At 41.8% G+C, this 21628-nt stretch overlaps 1 protein-coding gene across 11 annotated transcripts in view; it reads left to right on the top strand.

Moving 5' to 3' along the window:
• The window catches only part of ctnnd2b (catenin (cadherin-associated protein), delta 2b), a 190282-nt gene that overhangs the window by 61408 nt on the left and 107246 nt on the right, over window positions 1–21628 (top strand). For all 11 annotated transcript variants that reach the window (XM_037084521.1, XM_037084529.1, XM_037084530.1 and 8 more), the window contains one exon: window positions 925–1037. In XM_037084521.1, the coding sequence (XP_036940416.1) occupies window positions 925–1037 (113 nt within the window). The remainder of the gene's footprint in view (window positions 1–924; window positions 1038–21628) is intronic.

Genomic DNA, 21628 nt, shown 5'->3' with positions numbered 1-21628 from the left:
AACTGTTTAATATCTGTAAATGCTAACTGCTAATAAAGTTTACTTTTGCCCATTTCCATGTAAATTTTGACATAAGATTGGCTGATCAGGCCCATTGTTTCCAAGAATGGAGTACTTCTGTTTTGTAAATATGCTCTTCCTACATTAATGAAGGTGCCATTAACATCATCCCGCCAAGTGACAATTTATGCTAACCTCAGCTGTTGAAATCAGCAAGAGTTTCCATGAAGCGCTGTATAATCAAGAGATTATCAGATTGTCTGTATTCAGCAATTCTCATTTAACTCAATTAACTACACTATATTTAAACATTCAGTGTCTATTCTGTATATAGCATCGGATTTAGGCCACGTATTTCCCAATGAAGTGGGTATTAGCATCCAGCACTGGGGGTGACAGTGGGGGTCCTACACTGCAGCTACAGATTGGGTCTTCAGTTGGGCTGATGGGACTGACAACCTCTTCTATCCCTTTCTGCATTATCAGCCACCAGCATCCTTACAACAGCAGGGTACACATCCATACATTTCTCAGGCAAGCGTTGGAGTAAAAGCATTCCTGACGCAGAAAAAAATGAAAATAAATTAAATCTCCCGACCCTTCATGACCCTTCATCTGCTCTGAGTGTTTTTCCTGGTGGCAGAATAACAAATGTCACATTTGCGATGGCTTTAGTTTGGTGTCACAGTTTTTTCTCAACATATCAGACTCCTCTCATGAATGTCTGGCAGTGTGAAGCTGGCAGACACGGTGATATCTGGCCTGCTTTCCCACCACAGACTGCAGAGTCCATTTCACAACAATAAAAAATGTGTCAGAGACGACGGAGCCAAAATAATGTTCAGGACGACTGTAAATGAAACAGTAAATAAATAGACGGACTGTTTTGATACAACCCCCTCCCCTCTCTCTCTCTCTCTCCAGGAGTTGCAGTTTGAACGTCTGACCAGGGAGCTGGAAGCCGAACGACAGATTGTTGCCAGTCAGCTGGAGAGATGCAAGCTTGGCTCTGAGACTGGAAGCATGACTAGCATCAGGTGTGTGCACGTGTGTGTATGTGTATGTGTGTGTGTGTGTCTGTGTGTTTTTTTTTTACACACTCTCTGTACACTCTACCTGTGTGTATCAGCTGTGCTATTGCAGGTGACTGGCTTTTACAGCTGGTTGCATTAGAGGTATGCTCCTTGATCGGTGTCCAAAATTCACCACCACCCAAGCGGTAACCACCCAAACCACTGTTGTTTTACTTTAGAAGTGAGAGAGAGAGAGAGAGAGAGAGAGAGAGAGAGAGAGAGAGAGAGAGAGAGAGAGAGAGAGAGAGGTCTTCCTGTATTCCTCTGGACTACAGTGTTGTTGCTCGTTAAAGCTGCAACATGTATTTATATTGTTATTCTTTTTAAATCTCAGGCAGAAAGTCACAGTTCTTGATTACTTTTACACAGTCATGGAGCTTTGGGTAGCATTTATCTTTAATGCGCTTTCGAAGAAATATTGGCGGATAGCTAATAAACTAATTGTTAAAAGAACTAGCTTCCACTCCCTGTATTTGGCTGTCAAATTACGATTTTAATAATCGGGACATTTCTCTCCGACAGAGCTACCTAGCTAGTTTGTGAACCTTGGTGTTCCATGAAAGAAGGCAGAGCTGCAACAGTTGCTCGATTAACTGATTACTTTTAAAATGTTTTATTACTTGCCAACTATTTTGATCGCTGGATTAATAATTTTAAGTCATTTTAAGACAAATATGTCAGAATTCTCTGATTTAGCTTATGGAATAAGAATATTTGATGGTTTATTTTCTCCTCTATGACAATAAATTGTAAATCAAGACAGTTGAGGAGGTCACCTTGGGGACCTTTAGGCCAAATAACTCATCAGTTAATCGAGAAAATGATTGACTGTTAATGATCATGAAAATAATCCTTAGTTGCACCCTTAAAAGCAACATTCACAGATTTTTTGCTATTTGTGTTTAACCTGTGAGCACAACATTGAGACACTATCGCCATATCAAGTTGCTTTGACTTAGCAAGCAGTCATCTTACGACATATGCAGCAGACACATTGCAATGTTGGCAGTACTACTTGAAACCATGTCTTGACCCTGCCTCTGAGTCTAAGTCCAAAATCCACCCTTCTTTAAACTTTGTTTCCGCTTCCACCCACGCTTGATGAAAACCTCAGTTTTGCCGTGTTTTACAACATTGAATAACAGTTTTTTACTCTCAAGGTTTTCTACAACTCCGTTCCAGTAATTATGTTCACTCTGGCTGACCTCATTCTAAGAACACATATTCAGCTCACTCTATTGTTATCCCTCTTCTGCTCGTCAAAATGAAAATGCTGCATAGCAACAGGGAGGTGAAGAGGAGAAGAACCAATTATGTTGTAATCACTCTATAAAACACGTTGCCCGGTCAGGAGTCATTTTTAACAAAACTAGAATAAAAAGCTCAGGATGGTAACTTGAGATGCCCGATAATCCAAACCGTGGGTGCACGCCTTGCCTTGAGAAAGGATATGGATTTGTCAAAAACCCGCTAGCAGCCTAAATTAATGGCGGGATCATGCTGCCAACCTGAAGCTTATATCTTCTCACTGACTTCACATACTGTAGCACCTTTAATCCCAGAGGCGCACGAGGAATGAATCGAGATCACTTTGCAGCAGAAGGATTTGAACTTCAAAGAAATCTGATGTCAGATTGACACTTCTGATTCAAACAGAGTTAATCTCGATGTGAATGAAATAATGGATGTTGCACATGTGGCGCTTTATACAACCCATTGTGTCAGAAATGTTATACTTGGAGCTACGATGTTGTAATTAAAAATCTACTAGTGTTTCAGCATTTCGCCTTTTGCTAGAAACAAACATGACCTTTTGTCTTTGCTAACAAACAAACCTAATCTCTCAGAATTATATCCCTGAATTTAGAGAGCAAAATCATTTTCTTTGGCTGCGAAATTGTGCCAACTCTGTCCCGATAACGCTTCAGTTTGATCAAAGCAGCTGCTTGTCATAGTTTAAATGCATTTTTGGCCCAGATATGATGATGCAATTTAAATCCTTAGCATGCAGACATGTTAGTTATTGTCCATTAAAACACTAATTACTTTTCACCAACAATGGAACAATGTGCAGCTGTCACACGTCTTTTTTGTGAAGGGACCATAGAGTGGATAAAAGAAGTGGATGTGCCTCCAGGTCTGAAAAGTGAAGCCAATGAAGTGCCTCAAACCTGTGTTCTTGTAAACTTAAGGGAAAATGAGCCTACACTTACTTGATTTGTAACATCAGTAAACAGTTTCCTGGTGAGGTGATGGTCTTATTACTAGTTTCAGTGTTTTAGTGTACATTTTGTAAATTATGGTCCCATTCTGAGTAAAATAGATGAGAAAGCAGAGTATGCCAAAAGTAGTATTGACGAATTGCTACTGTGACCATCCTCTCCAGTGCCACCCTCTCAACAAGATGTCTGCTGACTTCATGCGAAACGCAAGGCTTCAAAACAGTTTTCATCGGGCAATGTCAAGGTAGTCATGTCCACTTCTTTTATACAGTCTAAGGATGAGAGCAAGTAAAGTGTACACAATGTGAAGAGACTGTCCCATTATCTGCCGCTGATTGAGTTTGGACCCCGAGCCTCATCTCCGCTCGGAGCGCAAAGAACACATACTACACATTCCATACCAGTCTCAAAGTGAATACAGCGCTCCTGACACAATGGTGTTAATACACTTAGCCTCTCTCAAGACAATGTAACGCGATTAAAGCCTGTCCCACTCTCCCTCTCTCCACCGCACACACACACAAATAAACGTGCACAATCCATCATCTTTTCTCCTCTTTGATTCCGCTAAGCGAGCGGGGATTCCATCTGTCTCCAACTAATTACTCATCTGCCGCCGTTATAATTCTCATTTCAATTTGAGGGGGTGACCGACAAAGAGCAGAGAGATGGTCCAAAAGCGATTCATTCACAAGTCTAATTAACTGTTGCATGCATTTAGCTCCTCAATGTTGTCGCAGGGCCGCATTGAGGGCCCCCATTTAAAACAGCAGCGACGTGGGAGATGGGAGAGGTGTGGAGTCCAAAAAAGAAAAACACATCTTCCACTTCATCACCCAGCCGCACACAGATGGAATAAAGGCTGCCATCTCGTTAACTCGATTAGATGGGTTTATTATTTAGTGAGGAGCTGAGCGTCTTGTGGATTACACTGTCTTCCACTGCTTTTTATAGGCCATCCACTTTGTTTGACTTAGCGGTAATTGCCAAATGGACAAATGGTTTGGCAAAACACACAAGTCCACTAAGGCAATATGCTGGAGGTTTGTAGTGCCGAAAGCATGCAGGATTTATTGTTCAATTACCGCTGAAACATTAGTATTGTTGCTGCTCTGAATAGTTTTATTCATCACTGCTTGTCCCGGTGAACAGAAGGGGCGATATTTAATCAGCAGCTACAACACATGTTCAGGAATTCATCTTGGTAGCATTTGTGGCGAGATGTATTGACACTGTGCGCAGCAATTAAACTAGGAGTTTGAATATACTTTCAGCAACTTGGTGGTAGTTTATTCTTTTTGTCTATATGATGTATGATACTGTAGAAAATGATTAGCTTTATACCCTTTCTGTACATATATTCCCTTTGTTTTCAGTGTGTTTGTTTAGATTACGTTGGCGTGAATATGTTAGCACGGCCCAGATGTATTTGGCTGGCACAGTACTTTCTTCTCCAGCAAGGCGTGCTAAATGATAGCTAGATCTCTTTGTTAGTCATGTGGTTCACCAATCCAGACCGTCCAGCTGTTTGGCTCAGCGCAGGACTCCGGTCATATCTCACCTCGAGCCAGAGTGAGTTTACTGGTGTCATTTGTGTTCTGCTGCCAGCTGCTGTTCCTCACTTAGATACAGTGCTTCTATGCCTCATGATAGCTGGCTAAAGCTGTCAGTTGTCGAGGATAAAAAGTATCCCAGAATGTTTTACATACAAATATTGCTGTGTCATAGGCAACTGGGCCTTTCCCCCTCTTATCCAAGTGGCTTCTTCACATCTCACTTATTTGGGGGAGTTGCAGGCTTTTCAACTCTGTGTGGGAGTGTCCTTACAGAGTCGGTAAGGACACGTGTGAGCTCTGAGTTTCAGAGTCATTAGGGCCACTTGAGTGTCATTGACGTTACGTTTGCATGGTCTTCAAGAAACTGAAACACATCCAGTTGCCTACGATACAGCACTTTACTTTTACGACGACCTGGATGACTGAGAACCTTTATCAACATGTGACATACAAACATTGTGTTAACTAAGGATGAATGTTGATACCTAATCTTCGTAACAATGAAAACAACACTGGTCCACTCATTAGCTCTACTTTTTAAGCCTATATGAGTTGTTACTTTTAGACTCACAGTTATCCAAATGGTCAGGAATGATCAACCAGATCTTTTCTGTCCAGAATTCATGAAATAACTGTTCAATATATCATTAGGAGGATAATATTACCTGTTTGAATAAGACTGTTCAAATGTGTATCTGTAATGATATCTGCAATATGTCAGATGATCTGAAACTGCTCTGGCCACAATGTAGTCTGAGTGTTTCTATGAAAACTCCCTCACATAGTGGCTTATTGGCTTCTCCCAAAGGAGCAGCTCTAGTTTCTATTCCCAGACAGACCACAGATTCATAGACTGATAGTAGATATGATAAAACCAGAGTTGGTAAGACCACGGACAATAGAAAGGCTGCGTGTGGTTGTCAGACACCTTGGCTGATGCCTGCACTAGATAGAAAGAAGGAGGACAATATAGTGTGGGTGTGGAACTGTGTTCAGTGTGGCCTTACTAAAAACTCTGACTGTCCTCGTGACGAAGCTTCTGATAATACATATTTTTTTTGTGAAGGGAATCCCCCAAACCAACTCATGTGAATCATGTGAAGTCTGTCAGACTCCTGTCATTTTAGTTATAAATCCTTTCAGTTGACTATATGGATTTGACAATCCTTTAAAAAAAAAAAAAAAAAAAAAAAAAAAGCAAGCAGTGAAGTTAGCGAAATGACGGAAATTGGTCCCCAGACAGACAGGTTAAAGCCACGAAAAAAGTTTGAATTATGAATGAGTGTGAAGTGTGGTGGGTGCTGGCAGCTCAGGAATCTGCTCCTGTTGTGTTGTGGAAAATAAAGACTTTCAGAGGTGCTAATGAGCTCTTCAGCTCTGCCTTTGTTTCCAGTTTTAATCAGTCACCACAGGTCACAGTCTCTGCCACGGCATATGCTGCTGCTTTATCACTTCAAAAAGCACAAATCCACTGTGTGTGTGTGTGTGTGTGTGTGTGTGTGTGTGTTTGTTTGTGTGGTGTGTGTGGTGTGTGTGTCGCCCTTTCAGTCAACCTGACACAATGGTTTTGTCTGAGGAAAGAAAGTGTGACATATGTTGCCTCGTGGGTTAAAGGACCATTCCGCCTCAAATGTCAAGGTTGAAAGCGATACATTGGTGGTGCCTTATATGAAATAAAAAGGTGTAATTGCCATGATTATGGTTGTGTTGTTTTGAATCTTGATCTTTATGTTGCCTTAATCAATACTGCAACACACATTTTGTATATCAGCTAAATGAAATGTCTTATTCCTGAGATGTTGTAAAGTTTTCTTTTCTCATCAGCTATCACTGAATTTAAGGAAACAGCTTGTTTTGCCTTAGGAAGACCTAACCTCTCCATTCTTCCTTGTCTTCTTTTGTTATTAAGTTTCTTCACTTTTACAGTCTCTCGTCAGCTCTCTCTCTCTGTCTCTCTCTCTTTCTCTCTCTCTCTCTCTCTCTCTCTCTCTCTCTCTCTTGCCTTTTCACATGTTTTATCATCTGCCTGTTTCCATTCCTCTTCGCCATCTTCATCTGACCTCGCTCACAGTTTTTCAGACATCTTTCTGATCATAAAACAGGGCCGACTTATTATTCTGAGCCCTGTGGTGGTTTCACTTGGGTGTGGTTTCACATTTTTAGAACACTTTCACCAGTCAGACTCAGGTCTGGCTGAAAGCATAGATTTGGTGCATTTTTAAACAGACCCTGGAGCGGCTGGTTGACTCTGATCTCAACTCACACAGTTAACGCTGTCGGGTATCAGTCTCTGATTTGGAAGATAAAAGAAACAGACTAACAGGTACATGACTTTGACGGAAGAAATATGAGAAGGGAGGAAGCAGCCTAAAGAACACGAGTGTTGTCTCTTGGTTGGTGTAGCTCACTCTGCCAAGTGTTTGCCTGCTCCATGGCTAGAGCCCCTTTATCTAATCGTCCATGTGGACCTCTGACGGCGAGTGCACACCCAGTAGATACAGATATTTGAGCTCTGGTGGCACTGCGGTGGCCACTCCACTCTGCTGGCCGAGGAAAATCCCCCACCCAGGGCCGACTGTTTGTCAGCCTCGCTTGGCTGTGCATATTTGTGACATTTGTCTGTTAATCAGATGTGTGGCTGTGTGTTTGTGTGACCGCTGAGTGGTGACTGTGTGTACGTGTGTGCACAAGCATTGGCTGCAACCGCAGCACCCGGCGAGACCCACCGCGCCTTGTCTGGCGAGAAAATTGGCCCCGTCTAGTGAGCCCAGCGAGGGCCCATTACCCAGAAGCTGTCAGAGCACTCTTCTGCCAGTTTAGCACTGCTTCTCCTCAGCACACACATACCAAAAGAGATGTGTGGGCTGAGAACTATTAACAGTTTTTTATCAAATTGTAAAACTCTTCTTGGAGAATGGCTCCTAATAGTAATAAAAAGAGTTCTCTCACAGAGGCGATTTGAAGAATGCCTTTTGATTTGATGTAGAACATTTCCAGCTAAAATGAAACCCAGAAAAAAAGCATTATATTTTGATACACTTCAGGTGTAGTTGGTTAGGTTTTTTTTTTTTTTTTTTTTTAATGACTGCTGAGAATGAAAGGCTAAAACTGTTGCTTTATCACTCAAGGTGAATTTACCTACGTTTGCCTAATTTGCCGGCAGTGGGATGAAATGCATCCTCCTTTGCCTTGTCAGGAGGAACCAGAGGGTGGTGAAAATAAAGCCGACGCAGTCAAAGAGAGAGAGAAAGCAAGGGAGTAAGAACAGCGATGGGGAGTGATGGAGTGGCCACCTGTGGCCGGCTAGCTCCTGTTAGCGATGTAGCCTTGTGTTGAGGCCTGTTTCCCCATTAAAGTAGTGTTGCTCATAGTCCTGACCTCCATGTTTGGGATCATGTTTGAGGTAAGGTTGCTTAGGAGTTGCAGAGATATTTGTTTGAGGTTAGGGCTTAGGTTGGGCGCGTGTAGATGTAACAGGAAATACAAATCAGTTGGGAAGCACAACAGCAGCTGCCACCCTGTTGGCTTCTGGCTTTTCATTTTCATGTAGCTGCCGTTCTACCTGTCCTCCATCTGCACCTGGGTCCCGTCTACCAGCTCTATCAGAGCTCTGAACATTATTTTTAACACAAAAACACTGTAATGGATGTATATAGTGTGAAAACATAAAAAAATTTTGAAATGGCACACGCAGGAATTTTATTTAATAATTTCAAGGTAAGCTTTTAGTAATAAATGGTAAAATGTGTCAATCAAACTTTACTTTATAGTTATTTCACTTGTAACAAACAATTAAATACTTTACAAAACATTAATGAAGAAGTTATAAAGGTGTATATATGATGGAAAGTCACACAACTTAAATGATGAAGATGAAGGTGATGAAAATGTGTGTGAAATGAAAAAAAATAGATTGATTTATTACCAACTAATCTGAATGATTTAAAGGGGATTCCAGCCATGCTTTGTTAATTTGTCCTTTGTACTTGCATCATTCACCATACAAAAATGTCATTTATAATTTAAGGGAAGTTGGCCTCGAGGGTCAAAATAAGACAAAAATATCAGAGACGATAAAAATGCTCACCAATTAATAAAGAAAGTGATGACATGTATGCTAATTAAAAAAAAAGTTAATTTATTTGATAAACTTCATTGACATTTCATCAATTGATTAAAGATTAATTTACTATGAATTTATCATAACGTGGTACAACAACATATAGTGACACCCCAATATTCCCTTTATACGTGACGAGTTATTTGTAAAGATGGCTGTGATGTTGTTATTGAGGGGGCATACTATGAGGTTTCTCCATACTGTTACAGCACTGTAATACTCACTTGCAAAGTGGGTTTGTTTAAGTAACAGCCACATGCTAACTTTGTATCTAGTCACCTAAAAACAGGATGACTCTCAGTGCAGAATGACAAGGCTTCGCTGCATACAGCTGAGTCGTACAGGACTGTAGCTGCTAACTGTGCCAAAACTGTAAGGTAGAGTTAATGTCTTTTTTCATAGTAATATAAAACCACAGTCGGTACAGTTGAGAAGCACACTCGGATGCGATCGTGGACTTGCAGCATCGGGGGCGTGGTGGGAACAGAGCAGAGGATCAGACGGGGAGGGATCGGCACAGAGGCGAGATAGAGGGGAGAGAAGCCACACTGGTGACCGCTGTTTGATTGATTTTGTGCAGTAGCTTTGCTTTGACTGAGAACTTGAGTCAGTTCCAATAGTTAAATGTCACTGCTACAATTACACGCAGAGCTTCTTTGACAAAGAGGCTGCCATTCAGTGGATTATTGCAGAATGTGGAGAAATGTTAAAAACATTTACAAACAGTGCAGTGGAGCTGTTGGTTTAATGTGTGGCTGTACACTGATTATACTGCAGGTTGATTACAACGAGGAAGCTCCTGTGAGCAATGAAATCATTAACACAACTCTGTTCGTCATTACAAACAAACTTTATATCTTTTTTAAACAACACGGTTACAATTCAGGCACAGGTTCAGTTAAAATGACTTAGCTTTCTTTGTGAGAGGCTGTTTTGCACATTTGTTACTGCCTGCATCATAATTATGATGATTCCTGTGTAATATTCACAGCGTGGATTTGACGTGATTCTCTTGCCAAGTGCGTGCCATGTGCTAATAGTGTAACCAACCACAGCACGGTTAGACTTGTGTAAAATCTCAAACGTCGAGCGTGCAGAACCTGGAGCAGATTAGGCTGAAAAATGTCCCAGTGTGGTGTCCCATCAGGACCAGGACATGCATTGGACTGAAATGTTAATCGGTCGAATTGACTTTCTTTCGCAACAGTCTTTCTCATAAAAGAGTCAGAAAAGCGGGGTAGAACTCTTTGAGGTATAATTGACCCCCAGAATGCATCGGAATAGACAACGCACTCACCTTCATTTGTTTGTTCCCTCCGAGCCGTTTTAACCAAAAGATGGATTTTTGTGGCGCCATTGGCTCCAAGCCCATTAAAAACAGATTGCAGGAAGCTGTTCCAGCAATTGATTGTAGTCAAGGATGAAGTGCAACGGTTGGATGGTGGATGTTTGTTTTTTCCCTCTTTTTTAACTTACATCATTCAAGCATACAAAATGCGACAATTCATTCCTTCCTTCATCAAACACAGGGATTAAAATAAATGTAGATTAAAATGTAGGTATTGAGCATAACAATACATGACTTATCAACCAAGTAAATTCAGGTCAGCAGCAGTCCAGTTACATCGGTCCCCTGTTTTTTTTCTGCCTGGACTGTCTGGAGGGAAAAATAAGAGAGTTGGTTTAAGTAGTGAAAAAACAATATGTAATGGCAATATCCTCCTTGAAATACACCGGTTCAGTTATCACCACTTCAGTATTTTATTACGTGCTGAGTTTGAATGTGAAATTGAGCATTTATTCTACTCAGGATCACCAGTATGTTAGTATTTTGTTTTCTCCCACCTTTATTTTTTATTTCTTCGCGTGGGTATTTGCGACTCTCTCTCTCTCTCTCTCTCTCTCTCTCTCTCTCTCTGTCTATCGCGCCTGTAAACTGCATCATCTGGAGTCACATTACATGCTCCCCTCCAAATGCCAGTGCTCTGAATGGTTATGCTGCCGTTCGTCGTGCCTGGATGAAATGTACGCAGGCTTTTTAGTTAAAGGCCACTACCTCGCAGCCAATGTCCCAGAATGTTGAGTACAGCTCGGGTGAGCTGTCTGGTATTTTTAAAAGTTGGAAAGGCCCTAAAAGTATATGATTAAATAAAAGGAAAAATCTTTATTCTAGCAGCACGAACCCCGGTGTAACATCAGAGCAGTGCGCTTGTGTCAGATCTTTAGTTTTTATACATTTCACACTGATGTTAGAGGACTGTAATACTGAAATACATCAATACTCTCATTAGCACTCAGCACTGCGGCTCTTTCTTCATCGTGTGGATTTCAGTTTGTTCCCATGTCTTTATCGGCATGGAAATATAGAATCACTGTGAGTGTGATTATGATTACAATGTGGTTTTTGATGATGTAGATGATGAGGATGTTTGTTCTGAAACCTCCATTGATCCAGAGGAGGCAGACTGCTTAGTGATGACAGCAGCCTATTCATGCGTGTGTTCTCCTTATTGATCCGGGAGCGAAGAGGAAATGGGAAGATGGGTACGGGTTACATTTTAAATCCAGCGACGGTGTGACCCATACCGAACTTTGCGCATCGATCTTCTGGAAGGGAGAAGAAAAGGGAGAAGGTCAGGGCTCTCCCGTGTTGATCAGGCGGATGGATGGGAGAGTGAGGCAGGATGGATGTTAAATGATGTGGCTCAGATGAATCTGGTCACCATCTCCAGGTTTGGTATTGCTATGGAATCCCTGTGCTTTGTTTGTTCCAGAGTCATGTACGGTGATTTGACGCCAGCTTTTATCTCGCAGTGGACTCAATGCAATTTCACACACTGTGATTTCAGCTCCATGAGAGGAAGTAGAAAATGATTTGCACTGTTTTTCTGTAATGGAGTAGAGGGTTTTTCTTTGCACTTATCCCTTTAATGTTATTGGCAAAGAAAAGGAGAGGCATTGTCAATTTACTTTATGATAGACAAGGCTGGATTAGCAGGCAGGGCCAGGGACCCTTAGCAGTGGGAATATGAAGAACCAAAACACAATATGTCATCACCTGCCTTGTACAATGGGGTCATCATAAAAACGGGGTCGGTTGATAATCGATAATTATGCTGAAATGCTGTTTCACTTTCGTTCTTTCCGCCTCACATTGTGTTCAGCCTTTCTCCACAGTGTTGTGTTCCAAAGTCATCTGTTGTGATTGATCTGTTGTCATGAAAGATGGTAGCAGTTGCTACAGTAAAAACATTGTGTTTTTTTTTTTTCTTTTTTTCAAAACCATTAAAGCAGTGCTTGAAGTGGAAAAAAATAAGTGCCCTTACTTCCCTCAGGGGGGTTGAGGCTGGTTCACTGAGATGGTGGCCTCCGATGGTCAGTCCAACCGTTTTGGCTTGTGTGGGTCCCAGGATACTGTATCTTCTCTCTACCTTAACTGAATCACACTGGTGAGCATTACGTAGTGCCGCCTGGTAATGCAGTTAATTTAGGGACTTTAAGAATCGTCCAGAAAAACCTGATGTTGACTGGTCTGAAAGGAGTACTGGCAGCTACGAGATAAAGTCACGGTACGAAGTGCGTGTGCTGTGCACCAGTGAATTGAGAGGTCGTTATTTGTCAAAGTCGACCCTACAGCAACCCCTACAGCTGTGCTGATCTTGTCCCCATTTTTCGTAGCCATTCTTTCTCAGGCTATTGCTTTTTCATGAGTGTAACTAGGTTGGTGGACCCTCAAGGGACCGCTACTACCTGGAAGGCAAGGGTCACATGATCCGACAGCTGACTGCACTAGAGGACTAGTTTTTAGTAGCCTTGCTAGCTTGTCTACTTATAGAAATGTTGAGTTATTAATGTTTTTTTCGGGGGGATGTGGATACAGCGACGCCACTCAGCCTTGCTTCCAATTTTCCCGTTACAGAAATAATTCTGTAAAAATGCTGACAGGACACTTTTAATGGCAAACAACTCATCAGACACTTTCTCTTTTTTAATTGTTTTTATCCATGGTGTATGCGCAAGTGGACTCTCATTGGATGGAATAGGCTTCAACTTTACCTCTAGTATGTAGTTCTATATTACATCCATGTTGTACTGTCCATGAGAAGTTATTAAACCCATTCAGGGTTTACCTCTGGCAGAGCACAATATCACTTTGATTTAAATGAATTGAAAGCAAAAAAATGTTTTACTCAAAAATGGTAATGACAAAAAGTAAATAAAGCAAACCTTGTTTGAAAATATACAAAAATGACTTCTAGTAATGAATTTTACTGGAAGTCATTCACATTGAAGGATCCATTTGGTTATGTGCAAGTTTTAATGTGTTAGAGTTTTTTATTACAGTGTTTTCTCCCCAGTTCTTTAATGTGTGGGTATGTTGCATGCTCACATGGTATGACGAAATAAGAGCTAATGAAAAGGAAATGTGAAATGTGTCCGCAGCAACATTCTTTTGTAAAAACTCATAAAACAACATTATCAACCCCAGCATTTGCTCTATGAGATTATATTGTAATAAAAGCAAGCGGTACAGTGAGACATCCTTCTATCATTTATCTTACGGCGTTATTACCAGCTACAGTGAGATGTCCTCTTGATGACACCCATATTTTCACTGCAGTCACTTTGAAGACAACAAAAGTTGTTCCAGAGTTTTCACAAAATTGACGTTGGAGAAAATTAGGAAGAAAACGTTGTGGAGGAGCACGAGGAAAAAAGCAGACAGAGGGTTAAGATGAGGACAGAGAAGGGGATGTAGAGAGGCAACATGAATGCAGAGCGAGGAGGGAGGTGGAGAGCGAGTGAGGTAATAACAAGATGAGCCAGGAGGCAAAGCGGGGTGGGGGGGTGGGGGCTGTGAGATGCATTCTCATGTTAAGCCCTTTTAACCTGCCACCCTGCAAAAACACGCAAACACACAGTGAGCCAGCATGAGTCACTCAGAGACCCAGACACTCTTAATAAGCCTAATATCCTCCACCGTCACAGACAGGCTCTGTCTGTCACACCAGGCCATGTGTGTGTGTGTGTGTGTGTGTGTGTGTGTGTGTGTGTGTGTGTGTGTGCGCGCGCGCACACGCGTGTGTGCTAACTGACTCCCAGTGTTAGTACAGTCATCTGCGACTGTATTATTGATCTGCCAGTAGAAACGGAGACAGGACTGCCACTGTTAAGCTCTGATGAAAACCTTCTTAGTCCACACACACATACACACACTGGGAGATTTGGCATACAGACACACAAAAATGCACACAACACACAAATACATATTCATGCCGACTTCAAAGAGGTCTGTGCTAAAGCACAGTGTGGACTGGAAGGAATGCAAAGCAAAGCTACTAATGTTTCCGACAAATTTCCCGACACACAGCCTATATTATCGTATCAAAACCTGGCAACAACACTGGTTTTACAGTCTAAATCAGGGAAAGTGAATCATGCCAATTCAGACTACCTGGCTCACACATTTGGACAATGGGAATAAAGGTGAAAAGCATAAACAACACTTTGAGATTAAATGAAAATTAAATGAAAAGAAAAACTTAATTAAACTGAAGTCTTTCAATGCAGTCATGGCAGTTTGAAAGCTGTGGACTCCTGGGAGTCAGCTGCAGTGGCACAATTGCACTGAGGACGGATCGTCGGCCATTTTGGATACAAAGTGATATTTTCCTTCATTTACATCTGGAAGTCTGCCATCCAGTAAAGTGGCTTTGCTGAACCCGATCGATGCTGATAAGGAGACCTGGCAGACAGCTTCTGATGCTGTGTGTATGTGTGTGTTTGTGCAACAGGCCAAAGTCCAAAGCCTGTAAATTGATTTGACATCTAGCTAGCTACAGAGTTGATAGCCACAGCTTTGGCTTGTCAACCTGGAGGGAGGAAGAAAACAAAAAACAGTACATTGCTACTAGAGCTCTAACAGTCACTCCAAACACTGTGTCTTGGCACCAGTGCTGTGTCACGTGTTAGTTTTCGAGGAGAACTTGTCCTGGAAGAAGCTCAGGGGAAACAAATTCCTTGTAGAAATTGTGTGTCATTGCAGCAGCTTGGGAAGCGTTTTGCTTATTTGATGAGCGAGAGAGTAGCTTCAAGAGCAGATGAGAAAGTATGTCAGCATGTGCTGTGAGTGATGTGTAACAGAGTTGAAGTACTCTGTCCATTAGAAGACAAAACCTCACTTCCTGCGAAAGAACAGCACTGCTGTCTTTTCAACAAATGGCCTCTGAACAGTTATCCCAAAGGGAGGCTTTGTCTATTGACAGTCACACTTATTTATAGCTCTTGACAGGCTCAATATTTCAGTCCTTGATAACTGCAAAAAGGGGGGAGGAGATGTGAAGAGTGTTGGCCTACTGAAGTCAGCGCACATCAGCTATTGTTTGTACGGTGCTAGGCTGAAAAAGATGACTGATCATGCCACTCTGTGAAGTCCTGCTCTCGTAGACTCTTTGTAGTCACGCAAAAGGCCTTGTTTTAATTCTGTTTCCAGGCTCGAACGGCTGTAAAGCACCATAAGAGCGATGCGTCATAGCTAATCTTTTCCGACATCATGTTTGTCAAGAAATGTTTGTCTCTAAACCTAATCCCTTTTTGAGACATCCAGACTGATTGGCAGTCTAGAGTTTTGGCACACTGACTATTTATCTACCAAGATGGAACACACTCAACTCCAGGAATGTTTGTCTCCAACCAGTTTTGGACAGACTGGCTGGTCTCACACCGAGAACCAACATGTCTTCCCGCTCGCTTCTCATTTAACTCCTGGCTCCAAGTCAAAATGGCCATCTCCCACACTGGCAGACTAGGAAGTCAATCTGACCAATTTAGTGGGTCACAGGAGACTTCTGCTTCTCTCTCTCTCTCTCTCTCTCTCTCTCTCTCTCTCTCTCTCTCTCTCTCTCTCTGTTTCTCTGCCTCCCTCTCTCCAACCATTTGTTTGGAGCATGTGGACGGGCGAGCAGAAATGGTGAGCTGTGGCTCGTCCCGCTGTGCTCTAATCACTCGCTTCAAAGGGTCTCGTGTTTTTCTCTGTCTAGATGGCAGAGAAGAGGAAAATGAAGCCCTACTCCACCTCGGCTGAATTCCTGTACATCAGACCCAGGCGAGACAGATATCTCCCGTCACCTTCACTGTCCTCGCTCCAGTTTGGCAGCTCACGCTGAGCTTTTTTTTTATATTAAAATGGAAGAGAATTTCACAAAAAATATTATTATCGGTCGCAGCCAGACACAGAGCTCTGCATTCACTCAGCGTTATGTTGTTTGGTGATTGTTATCAGCTTCAGCACTGCCTGCAACAAGCATTATTTTCATGCATTTGCAGGTACAAAATAACATTTTGATTGCTTCTCTTTTACCTCAGTATTGATGGACGTTATGAGCGCTAACAGACAAGCTCATCATGTATAAGAAAATTGACTTGTGACATTTGTGCTAACACACTAAAATGTCAAGTACATACACAGACCACATGTGTTGTCTGAGGATCAACACTCAACAGGAAAAGTGAAGTTTTTGACTCGAATGTCTTCCAGCCTAAATTATAAACCGGGTTTGTCATTTCACTCTAAAACAGTTTTTTGTTTGTTTGTTTTGTTCTGTCAATATGATGGCCCTAACCTGAGGTGACATTCTTTGCCAGTACCTAGAAAAACACATACAATCATACAGAATGACTCCACATGACATGGTAGTTTATGCAACTAACTTGCTTAAAATGAAAAATGATGAAAAATGAAAACATAAACGTATTTTAAAGTATATTAGACTTCAAGCCTTCACATGCATTTCTGCAACAGTGAATGTACATACAGCTTTTAAAGAAAGCTCCACTGGGTGCCTTTAAGGTTGCTCAAGTTCCAGTCCAATTTAAACTTTGTTAAAGACCTCAGATCTGGACTGGCACACCATAAGGTCATGTAAACCCTTGTCATTCAGAAATCCAAAACATCAGATAATACACCCACATATATTCACAGGTTTTATCTCACACCTTGAGGATTACATCAGATGATACTCAGTGATAATTCATTTTACGACTTTGTCCAGACTCTACCATTGGCGTTTTCCTTTTATGTGCTTTGGCAGAGCTTGTAAGGTAACAGGTTTTGGGAAAAAGTCTCAAGTGTCATGTCAAATACAATGGACATGGTCATCCCTCACTCAGAGTGACTGCTGTTAGTTACTGACACCTCCTCCTTAGAGCACTCCGCCTGTTACCTGGTCTCACAGCTGCTAGCTGCAAGTATGCTAGCTTGTCACTGGAAACCACCATGTGCACTGTTAGTGAGGAAATGGCTCAGCTTATGCAAGATTGCACAGCTGACTTTCTACAGAATGACTGCATTATGATGAAACACAAAATCTTACTTGCTGGTTAAAGCTAGGATCATAAGGCAAAACTTATTTGAAGACTGTAGTCACTGCCAAAAAAGGAATGCCATGTAGACATTATGTAGGGGTTGGGATGCAGGTAGAGGACTCAATTTCAAAGCCATACACTTTCTAGGAGGTGCCACGCAATGTCACGCTTCATATACCTTTGCATCTGAGAGACAGTAGCTGTTTCTTGCAGGGCCGCAAGAGATCCTTGTCAAGAAAAAATGTGAGTGTATGTCAATTTAAGTGACCAATGTGGTAATGTTTCTGGTGAGGACGGCCACAAGAGGAAGCTAAATTTACTTTCAGGGCGAATCTGCCACAGACAGCAGCCCTGGGATCCCTCAACAGGACAGAGTCCAACTTACACAGAGGCTAACACCTTGGCTTGAGAAATTGTTTATCTCATTACACTGTCCTGCCATGCATTATGCACTATGTGCCCCTTCTGTGAGTTGCAATGTTCAACAATCTCCTGAGGCTGTTGACATTTTCAACCTGCCGGATTCTCTTCTCTCCTGAGATATGTGATACAGCCGAGTGAGATAATACCTGGACAAAGCCAGCAACAGTTAACTATTGTTCCAACATAATGCGCAATTAGGTAAAACTCAGGTGACCGGGCAAGATAAAGCACGTAGTTACAGAGCACACCGGGGTCCTCCATCTTCCAGCTTACACTGTAATTAAAGGTTCACAATAGCTGATCAGGGATGTGCCTGGGCTTTTTCCCCTGGCTGTGTGATGGGTCGTCTGACTGCCACGAATTCAGCAGGTAATTCTGGTGTCACATTTCAATAATGACAGCATCTCTAAACTCACTATCTTCCTCCATAGCTTGACCGTGTGAGTTTATCTGTATTCTCTCAGGATCTACAGTGAGAAATGTTACAGGTTTCCTGTAACTCTCGCTGGGCCTGCTCAGTATCAGCTTCAAAGTGCTGTTCAAGGTTCACCTGTAATATCACATGCTCCATATGGACTAATTAATGTCGGAAGTCAGCACTATGATGTAGGAGACTAATGGCTTTCTGTGTCAGAACAGGCTCTTGCTGCATTGTTGTTTCACTTATTCTAAAGCTGCTTACATCTGCTGTCCAGAAAAATTTCTGCTCTGAGCCTCAAATGCAGAACATCTCAGCATGGCCATTTTGCATATTCAGCTAAATGTATCAAAGCATTTGTGACCAAATGATCCTTTGAAGTGAAGGATTTCTGTTGTATGAGTGTCTGAACTTCATTGATGACAAAGGCTGTGGTCAATGGTCAAACTATAGAGGACTACTACTCTTCACTTCTGCTGGCTGTACTCTACAGTTGATTCCTGTTCTTTTATGCCTCAATAGTGGGGCTTCTACTCAGATTTGTCACTCATTTTTGCTCCTCAGATGACATAGCTGGGCAATATGATGGCATTTATTTTCATGTGATTGTAGAAATGCACAGATGCACGGGTACTTTCAGGCTTCTCGTGACATCTGGGGAAAACGCCAGCACATTTCCACCAGAGAAGTAGGTCCTCATCTCCTCGAATAACGGGCTCCAAACAGTAGGCTGTTATTTCAGCTCGGACTCGGTCCTCTGCGGTGCCGACAGGACCTGCCACTGCATCAGCTTGTTTTGGCAAGTGGTTTGTCGCTGCATCAGTACAGGTTTTCCAACATAGACTGTCCATTTTATGTTTTGTTGTTTTCCTGAAGGCGCCCCCATTATCGCCAGCTGCGTATAACTGGCGGTGGACCAAGTTGTTGTTGGTCCTGCATCAGTATCAGCGGGAGGCGTTGAAACTGTTGCACTGAGTGAGCCTGGGGCCAAATGCTTCCTTGCAGCAGTGAGTGGGTGGTTGTTTCGGAGATGCATCCTTAGGTTAAAGGTGTTTCCATCTCTCGTCATCACCTTTTTATTGCACAATTTACAAATTGCCTTGTCAATATTTACCACCTCTCCCAGCAGAAATACTGTCAAACTGCAGAAGTTCTTCTTTAAGACCTCTCTCTCGCCTCCATGCTGTCACACGATGACAAACACATAAGTGCTCCTGGACATACAATCATTTTTAGGAATTAAATACATTATATTTGCTTTTAATCCTTATCTTCTAGTGAAAGTGAATTGCATTTCTTTTTTAATGACAGTATTGAAACTGATACCGTTGCTATTTCTAAGACCCTGCGGTATAATGTATTAACGTATTACCGCCCAGCCCTACCCAGAGTATCAAACTTTGAAGCTGATGGGTTTCAAAGACTTGATTTCATTGATACGTTTGCTTACTGCCAGTGAAGAGGCATATAACTCAGGGTGCTCGGACAGCAGCAAAAGTAGCTTGTTTTCCCTGGCTTGATCTCTGCGGTAGTCGTAGTAACCACTCTTTGTGTCAAAGTGCCTCAAAACTCCACTTTTATCAATAAGAGTGAGGGATGATATGAAAGCTAATGTGCTGAATGCCAAATCAGTTCAACTTGACCGAGAAAGAACTGGCTGCAGCACCCACTGGACACCTTATGCAGGATCAATGATCAACAACCTCATGTGGATATATCTAGGATGAGGAATTGAACAAAGGTGTTAAACAGCACTTGAAGCTTATATCATCTTATTGTTTATGGATTCTGGAAAGTTCCTGCTCCCACTAGGCTCAGTGAATTATGGTTCTCTTTGATGTCACCTCATCTTGCACTACTGTCTGTCTTGCATTGCATTATATGGGATTTTTTTCTGGAGCCACTGGCAAACACATGGCTATCATTCCCGGGAAGAAGAAAAAAAAAATGTGACGTTTACAGTCTGTGCTCTGAGACAAGCTTGCTTCTTGCTTTTTCTCCATTCTGTGGGCAGGACAGCTCCCACCCTAGTCAAGGTCATATTTGGGATCATATCCTGTAATATACACCTTTTGAAACATAATATTGTGGATATTACCATTGCAACAGAGTTTACACAATGGATGTTTTTAAGATCTCAGGGTTCCTGCTGCTATCAGCTACTTAACTATCATCTTTTTCTGTCTCTTGAAACGGATCTAGGCTTATCTGGGTTAGCATAATTGGAGCATATAGTCCACGTGCAGAAATTCATAAATTGAATAAGACAGGATACTAAACAATGGATAGTTCAATGTTTAATAAAACAGCGGGTACTGGATATATGGCGAGACTTTATGACGGTGAATAACACCTGTGCAGGGCATTGCAATTGGTAAAATTTCCACTAATGGCATTCATGCTAAAACATATATAATACCATAAGGTGGCTTGGATAAAAGTGTTCATGCAGCAAATAAAACATGCTTGAAGTAATGAAAATATAATAAATAGTAATGCTTGTTATAAATGAAATGCTCAGAGTTTTTGTTTCATGTTTCATGACCATTCAATAGAACTAGCTGTGTCTCCTCTATATCTTTAAAGCTGCACTAGTCAAAAGACAGCAATGGCAAAATGGCTACGACTAGCAGCCTGTCTATTGTCCAAAGCAAAAGACAACTGTAAGAATCCCAATGTGAACCAGAAACCCTGATCTATTCGAAAGAATGCAGGTTTTGAACCGGCTCAGGTGCCCATCCATTATCCCTTACTTACTTCTCCTTCTTTAGGTCCTTCATTAGCAGTTTTCTTCTCGCAACACTGCACAGTTATTCTAGTTTTTCCACTGTTACCTAGAATAGTGCACCTTCTTATTTTGGTTACCGATTTGCAGATGCAAATAGGCCGTTTATTATGGTATAGTGTAGATATAGCGAGACCTATGGAGAGCAAAACAGAGCTAGAGATTCTGCTGGATTTGTAAATAGGGAGGTTTTCACTAACACATTAACCATATTAACTCAAAGACAAGATTATCAGGTTGTGGATTTTTGTGTCCAAAAATATGTTGAAGGGACTATTCTTCCCAAAGATTTCCCATAGAGCGCTCATCTGGCAGGTTCTTCTGGTGACTGTGAATGCCATAGAATGTGATTCACATCATTTTCACATTCATACAACCAGTCAGTGAGTCCTCATTCCCTGCTTAGAGGCACACTTTTCCCTACCTGTACTATTTATTCAGGTTTTTCTTTGATTTGTCTAAAATGTACAGCATAACAATAGCCCAGACATCATTGATTGCCAAGGCCCTGATTTGGTATTACACATTAATTTTAACATTGGCGTTTGTCTGAGTAGACAGCAGAAGGAAAAGCAAAAATTCATTATAATATGAAAAGCAGGTCAGGCGGCAGTGATTGACGGTCACAGAACTGACGTGACTGAATATTTGTGGGGCCTTTGGAAAT

Source organism: Acanthopagrus latus, chromosome 21, assembly GCF_904848185.1.
Source record: "Acanthopagrus latus isolate v.2019 chromosome 21, fAcaLat1.1, whole genome shotgun sequence".
Lineage (NCBI taxonomy): Eukaryota > Metazoa > Chordata > Actinopteri > Spariformes > Sparidae > Acanthopagrus > Acanthopagrus latus.
This window is presented reverse-complemented; position numbering and strand designations above follow the sequence as displayed.